General features: G+C 45.2%; 2 protein-coding genes across 3 annotated transcripts in view; both read left to right on the forward strand.

The window, feature by feature from the left end:
* Positions 1-5,577, forward strand: part of phc2a (polyhomeotic homolog 2a (Drosophila)) — a 7,364-nt gene extending 1,787 nt beyond the window's left edge. For both annotated transcript variants that reach the window (XM_020585291.1, XM_020585292.1), the window contains exons 3-7: positions 1,022-1,097; positions 1,430-1,541; positions 1,793-1,919; positions 2,147-2,396; positions 2,698-5,577. In XM_020585291.1, the coding sequence (XP_020440947.1) occupies positions 1,022-1,097; positions 1,430-1,541; positions 1,793-1,919; positions 2,147-2,396; positions 2,698-2,852 (720 nt within the window). In that variant the 3' untranslated portion in view covers positions 2,853-5,577. The remainder of the gene's footprint in view (positions 1-1,021; positions 1,098-1,429; positions 1,542-1,792; positions 1,920-2,146; positions 2,397-2,697) is intronic.
* Positions 5,578-6,346: 769 nt separating this feature from the next.
* Positions 6,347-7,549, forward strand: part of LOC109975069 (receptor-type guanylate cyclase daf-11) — a 4,720-nt gene continuing 3,517 nt past the window's right edge. The window contains exon 1 of the mRNA XM_020625588.1: positions 6,347-6,783. Within this exon, the coding sequence (XP_020481244.1) occupies positions 6,641-6,783 (143 nt within the window). The 5' untranslated portion in view covers positions 6,347-6,640. The remainder of the gene's footprint in view (positions 6,784-7,549) is intronic.

Raw genomic sequence — 7,549 nt, forward strand, 5'->3', positions numbered from 1 at the left:
ATGGAAAGAGGTCTGTCTCTGATGACACAGCGCACATGCACGCCTTGGCCCAGGGTACTCTGCACGTCCACACTCAGAACCAAGGAGTTCCAGACCTACTTGTTTTGTTGTCCTCACAAATGAAAACTGGCAAAGTTCTTAATACCTAAAAGGTTAATATGGTCATAATACAGTCTAAGAAACGTTCTTCACGTGCCATTGTTGGATTTATGTTGTTTGGATGTAATAACCATTTGCCAGAAACATAACTAAAGCATAGTACTCACATAACGTGCACACGAACAAAGGTGACGGCTCCAGTGGAGTGTTATGTGGTGTTTTTAGCTTTATGACGTGGGTACAGAGTGAAGAGCTTAGCCTACCAGGATTCTAGATATCTACAAGAATTTCTTTTGGGGCTTACCAGCTGAGTTACTCCTGACCGTCCTCACAGGTGGTAATTCCCTTTCCGTACTGGAGGATGTGTTGATTATGTTACAGTACCGTGATAGTACACTGTCCTTCAGAGTAGTGGCATAGATGGGCCAGCGTGCACACCTCCAAATCTCAGTTACAGTATGCATGGTGGAAAGCTGTGTGCCCTGCATGCTAGTTGGTTGATTTGACTTCCTGTTGAGAGACAGAAGGCAAAGTCTTTCAAATGCTTCCTGACTCCTACTGTGTTGTACTTTATAGTTTGAGCGCCTCCTAGTCAGAACGTTAACGTTCACACAAGTTTAAATGTAGCAACTACACGAGTGTCTCCAAGCAACAAACGCATGCGTTCACATATGTGCAGCGACGCTTTACTGAGCAGAGTCTGTCCGATCAGAAGTGCTCGTGGGCGGGACGTCTGTCCTGCTAACTAATACAACACAGAAGGAATGTATGTCTCCACTGTGGAAATGAGTCCTGGTTTTGATTGTCCAATTCAAGCAAGGAGCCAAAGCATATCTGTACTTTGTTCTAGTAGAGTCCAGTGATGCTTTCGCTGTTTTACTGTGGTATCTGCTTTTGTAATGAAAGATTTTTCGGTCTGCAGGTTGAACGTCCATCTTTCTCAGTTGACTACCTAAGGAGACACACAGCGAACTCAAAGATGGACGGCCTCTCAAAGGGTAAAGTTCAGGTGCACATGCGGAGCTGATGTTTCTTTTCTTCAGGATGCTAAACAAAACATTATGTGGTCACAGGGCTCCACCTTCTCCCCACCCATCCATTCAGCTCCAGCCTGCTGTTAGACAATTTAAAAAGCATTTTTGTTTTGCAGCATGTTGAGGCTCAGAGCTCTGATCCCAGACACCCATGGCCATGGTTGACTGGGATGTTCATCAGCCAGTAAATTCAGATCACACAGTGAAATTTTAACAGATCAGCTCCGCTGTGCCATGACCCTACACAAATGTGTTGACTGTGGCGCTGATGGTGTGTTGGCTGTGTGTTCCCTCAGATTTAAAGGCCCAGCAGGAGCCAATGCTGACCTGCGAGCTGTGTGGCAAGGTGGACTTTGCCTACACCTTTAAAAGGTCCAAGAGGTTCTGCTCTACAGTATGTGCCAAACGGTAAGGCAAGGCAGCGAAGACTTTCCTGTCATTCATTGTCACAGTGCTGTAAAATAGAGAACATGGGATGTTTGAAACTGCCTCTGTGTGTGTGCACAGAGAAGCTGTGCTTAGGCACTGATAGAGCCCTTACAGAGGGACTGACCTGCACATGATGTACAGATGAGGAACTGGTAGTGTTTGTTGTGAAAACGAAGGTTTCGTTATCTTTAAGAATAAGTTTCAGCTTACCATGTTGACTCTCTCTGTAGCTACAGTGTGGGTTGCACAAAGAGAATGGGTCTTTTCCCAAACCGTAAAACCACTCTGGAAAACATGAAGAAGCAAAGAGCACTGAACGGAAACCTCAGGAACTCCAGTTTGGAGCCCAAAAAGAAGGTAAGCAACAGTCAGGACTCCTTATCTTGGTAAACATGAAGGACAACTGACTTTTATCTAATTGCTGCATTCGATCATGTTGCCATGTTGGGCAGACATCAGTAAAGTGAGATCTATTTATCTCATTTCTGCATTCGATCATGTTGCCATATTGGGCAGACATCAGTAAAGTGAGATCTTTTTCCTCTTGGCCCAGTCACGTCACTGACAGAAGTGTTGTGTGTCAGATTCCCTCTGTGCAGAAGCCTGCTGCAGCTGCTCTGACCACCGGTCACTCGGTGCACCCTGGGCAGGGAGAGCCCAGCCAATGTTCAGACCTGTCTGGCTACAAAAGCCCCCTGTCCCCACTGTCACCCACCCAGCGGCTGCCTGCGGTGCGAGACTCTGAGCTGCCCCTACTGCCCCACAGCGTCCAGCCCAGTGACCCTGGCCAGTGGAACATAGATGATGTCTACGAGTTCATCTCCTCTCTGCCAGGTGGGCTCTGCCAGTTAGTTATTAGCCAGATTAGAAATCTCAGTGGGCGTTTGAACGGGGTTTTCCTTCTACCAGAGCACCATGGGAAGTTTCAGTTTCACTTCAGCTTTCTATAGTGCAGTTGTTGGATACTATCTGCATTTATGATAATGCCTGGAAATAGTGAGATGGACTTCCATACAGGTTACTCTAATACCGTCTGTGGAGGGAACATTATGGTGGTAAATGAATGTAGTCGGGTGGGGGAGTTCTTGGTGCAGAGCTGTGGTGCAAAATGACTGTGGGCGGTTTGTGGCTGCAGGTTGCCTGGAGATTGCTGAGGAGTTCCGCTCTCAGGAGATCGACGGGCAGGCCCTGCTGCTGCTGAAAGAGGACCATCTCATGGGAACCATGAACATAAAACTGGGTCCTGCACTCAAGATCTTTGCTCAGATCAACATGCTCAAAGAGTCGTAGCCCATCTCACATCACACACGTAGCCCTGAGAGGCGGCTCTGGACAGAACGGACCTGCTCAGGGTCGCCTCCATGCTGACTAACTCTGAGATGAGTTCAGGTACCGTGCCACAGCTTTTTGATGGATGTTGTGTCGCAGCCCGCGGAACATGAGGACATCGGCCGGGGCTGTTTGACTCACCTTTTCTGGTGATAACATCACTCTGGCATTACTTCAAGAACACTTCACCGAGTAGTTTGATAAGACTGGTGTGTTTGGTAGACTGTGTTGGGGAAAGCGTTTCATTGCGAAGGTATTTTAGTGTTCATAATGTATTACTGTTCCTCGGTTAGTAGTTGAATTTGTTCTGGTATTTCTCCAAGGAGCACGACTGAAGATTACAGTGTTACTGTTGAGCCCAGTAACATACCTGCTTGATTAGAGGAGCCGTGCCTCCTTTGCAGAGTTACAGCCTGTCCTGATTCATGGCCCTTATGCCACCTGCCACAGTCCTACACTGCAGTCTCCTCGAACTCTGGACACTTCAGTCACTGAGCAGCTCGTAAAATTCATTACAAGAATATTGGAAACATTCAGTGGATGGTAGCAGTCTGTCAAAGATCCTGTATAAACATAGGAGGGTGTAGTTTGTCAGGACTCTGTATAATGCACTACAGTTTAACAGCAGCATAGCCTCCAAAATGATCACACAGTTGAACAAAAGATTCTGAACACAAACTGAACATTGGACTAGGTGTGCCTAATAAACTGACGTGGGTTAAGGTGGTGGAGCTACAGGACACGGCCTTTATATTCAGTAGTACTGCTGCAGTTTATCATGCAGCCACTGGTGGCAGCACTGAGTTCGCTGCCGATCTCCAGGTGTAGAGTGAAACAAGACATTTTTGATTGTACAGATGTTTATCCCTTGTCATAGAAATCATAGCTGACAAATTAATCTTGCACTTAGTTGCGTTTTGCAGAACCTTACCTGCATCCCATGGGCTTCATCAACAGGTAAGCTTCAGTCAGTTTTTGTGACTTTTTTTAATGAGGTGTTCTGTGACTGAACTGTTGATGTCCGTGAGGTGGCGATGCTGGACTGTGATTTGTAGTGTGGCAGTCCTGGATCAGGGCTAAGAGTCACCAAGTCCCCAGTGGCTACATTTCAAATACCTTATATGCAGCCACATCTCCCTTATTTGCATCCTTTCACTGTGTCTTAGTCCCGCCCACATAAGATGTGAGGAGAGAGGACTCGAGGAAACGTCTTTTTTTTCCTTCAATCCTTCATCTGAAGCGTCCAGTCAACATCTGATTTCCGATAAAGGGGCGTGCCAGTCCTTAAAAGATTTTGTAAAAGATGTGCTGTTTCCTCTTGGCTTCTCCAGCAGCCTCCTCCCTCTGTGAACGACCTCTGGGTGGAGTGAGGACTGAGGAACAATCATATGAGGAAACCTGTTTATCACAAAGACTGGAAGCACAAACTGCTGGACTCAACCTGCAGTTGGGAGAAACACTGTCTAATGACACTGACACTGTGATTTGTAGTTGGAGCAATTTGACCAAAACTGTTTGAATGAATGGGCAAATGGAAGTTGGGCCTTTTCACTTGTTTCAGGTAATTTTATCTCTGCTCCTAGTCTTTGTGGTAAGCGAAACAAAATAACCCTCTACTGGGCACAGAGAGCTGAAAGCCAAGACAGAGGCTTATGGCCATAAATATCAGAAAATGCCTTAATGGATTGAATGGACAGTTGGATCAAAAAGAGCTAAAGAACCATTGGCCTGAGTATAAACACTGAAACTGTAGTGCTGTTAACTTGGCCTGATTCATCCTCCTGTGACTGTGACTGTACGGGCTGGACATCACCACGTGGACACACAATGAAGTGTGCTCTACTGGAACTGTGCTGATTCAACTTGTCACTCATGTTTGCGTAGTTTGTGGGGACGCTCGCTGTGTCACGTGTCATTTTGTCCATCCACTATCTGCGTAGGCAACTCAGTGATGATGACAAAGCTGTTTGTTCAGCCCCACTGCACAGCTTTGTAATGGAAAGAGTCCAAACATGAATGTTCTTATGTTCTACAGTGAGCACGTAGCATCTGTGCACAGAGGAAGTCACTCCAAGTGCCTGTGATGTTCTGATGAGGTGTATAATTCATGCTTGAAAAACTGAAAGATGAGAAACCTCTGGATAGTGTTATAGTTTTACCAAAGCCAAGCGAATGTCACTGCTGTCACTAGAGGTTTGTTAAAGCCCAGGTGCCCAGGTGTGAGCCACAGTAACGATGTACTAGTTTCTTACTACAGACGCCACACAATGTTATAAAGGTTGTTTCCCAAAGTGTATTCTTCTATTTTTGGGGGGAAAGCTGCATGTAAATCATCAAGATCATAAAACTGAGGCACCTTCTTCACTGTTATGACTCAAGAGTTTTTGTTTGTGGCAAAACATATGTTGTAATTAACTGTCAACACTGAGTTAAATGGTTTACATCTGTTGTGAGCAAAGGTGCTGTTTGTTTACAGGATCTTATTCTGGAATAAAACAGGTTCCTGTAGTTGCAGGTGAGATCTTGACCCTGAAAAGCATCTGTGTCACTGGGATGACTGCTGGTTAGTGTGGTTAGTGCTAGACACTGTGTTTGTTACTGGCCTATGACATATTGAACATGTTTGTCCTTCAAACTTTTCTTTTTTACAGAAAAACCTCAAAAATAAAACCCTTAGATAAACTGACTCCCTGTCACTGTCAAGCTTTTGTACTGTATTTGTTCATCGGTGTGAGAGCGGCTCATTGGATCCTGTTGAACAGGTGTTTACAGTAGCATCGCCTTCACACCACCCTACCTACCTGGGCAGGTAACAGGAGGACATAAGCTACTTTAAAGATATATATATATAGGCCTAATTGCAGCAGTAGTCACACCATAACACAGTTAGGACAAATAAATGTATGTTTATATGGCCACTACACTATATTTAAGTTCTTGCTGTACTTATTGTGTTTTACTATGGGTATACATGCATGTACATGTACATGCATTTCAGGTGTGGCCAGTAATTTCTTCATTACTGTTGAGGCTCTGGGCCACTGATTTCCCTTTTCCAAGGGATTTCTGTTTTTTGTTCACCAAGCACTTCCAGCGTGCGAGTGAACATGTGCCCGGTTTATAGACATGGTTACAAGCCTTGTGCAAGGTGCACACGAGATACTATGCGCTGAACACACTGGCCTTTCGTAGACAGAGGTTCAGTCTCTTACTTCTATAGTTAGACCATTGTAATGAAACTCACCTGGGTGTCCCAGTGCTGGCTAGTGCCAGATGCCAAGTACTCCACAACACAATGGAGAAATGAATGCAAATATCATGCTCCGTGCATGATTTAAAATAAATCTAGTTTGGCCAATATCAATTGTGACGCATCAGAAAAATGGTAGTTGTATTTAAGGCAACAATTTGTCGTTATTTTTAATTTTGTATTCTTTAATTCTGACACTGGGACTGTGGCAGGGGTGGCACCTGGCCACCCCTTGGCTCCGCCTCTGCTGGCTAACGGGCATTTGGTTTGTTCCATACACTACGCAAATGTCAGCATGTGAGAGCCAGTTAACGAGGTGTTTTAACGCAACAATGTAACAAACAGAAATAAACGCTCTATCACAAACCATAACTTTTATTTTGAAGCACGCACACGGACCCTGGGAGACGCAGCTGCAGACTTTGCGGAGCCATCGACATCTGTTCGGTGCCTCTGTCCTATGAGGCCGCCGCAGTGAACTGACTACAGCGCGGGTCCCATGTCATCGCTGGACTTGATGAAAAAAGAGTGTTTCGCATCTGGGACCTTGTCCTCGGCTTCTCTCAAAAGAAGATTCATCAAGAAGAGGAGGGTCGCTCCGTGGGCGCAACAGGATGCGGACCCCGACCGGCAGCTGTGCAGGTCAGACACCCAAACTCTACCCCGGTGAATTCATACTTTCTGGGAGAGCTTGGTTTCTGAGCTTTGATTTGTCTCAGTAATGATGGTTCACAGAGCCACTGTCCTCCTGGCAGGATCAGACCCTGCGTGGCTTTGTTGTCCCATCCAGAGGCTCAATAATTAATGTAAAAACTGCCCTCAAAAGTATGTTCTATTGTTTTACAGGGGAAATTTGTTTTTGAAGCAAGTTAGCATTAAAACACAAGACAATTCAGACCGTTTGTTATAAACAAAGAAAACAGCACCATGACACTAAAGAACCTGTGAGGATCTGGCAGTTACTGAAAACCTGAAACTGTTTTACCTCATTTTTGCAGATCTGTATCTCTGAGCAGAGAGAGAGGCTGGGCTTTTTTAGAAAGGATGGATCTATCTGACAGAGAAGCTGCTGCTCACCTGTCATTTCACTCACTGTCTAGACAATGTTTCCTAATTGATTCCTATTTTGATCATTTAAAAATCAGCTCTACATAAAGTAAAGCCTTTGTTTACATGGCCCTTTCTTGTATGTTCACTTCAGAGCTCCGTTTCTTGTCAGTGCCAGAGAATCTGTAGCTCTTTGCAGTTTCAGCTGCCTCTCCTTTAACGCTGGTTTGAGAAGGTGGAAGTCACTGACCATATCTTTGGTTCTAGAAATGTTCAGTGTGTGAAACTGTGTGCAAGGTCGCTTTTCAAAAGCAACAATACAAAGCAGTTGCCAGGTGATGCACTTTGTCTTGGGTGACAC

The sequence above is a fragment of the Monopterus albus genome, unplaced genomic scaffold, assembly GCF_001952655.1.
Source record: "Monopterus albus unplaced genomic scaffold, M_albus_1.0 scaffold361.1, whole genome shotgun sequence".
Taxonomy (NCBI): domain Eukaryota; kingdom Metazoa; phylum Chordata; class Actinopteri; order Synbranchiformes; family Synbranchidae; genus Monopterus; species Monopterus albus.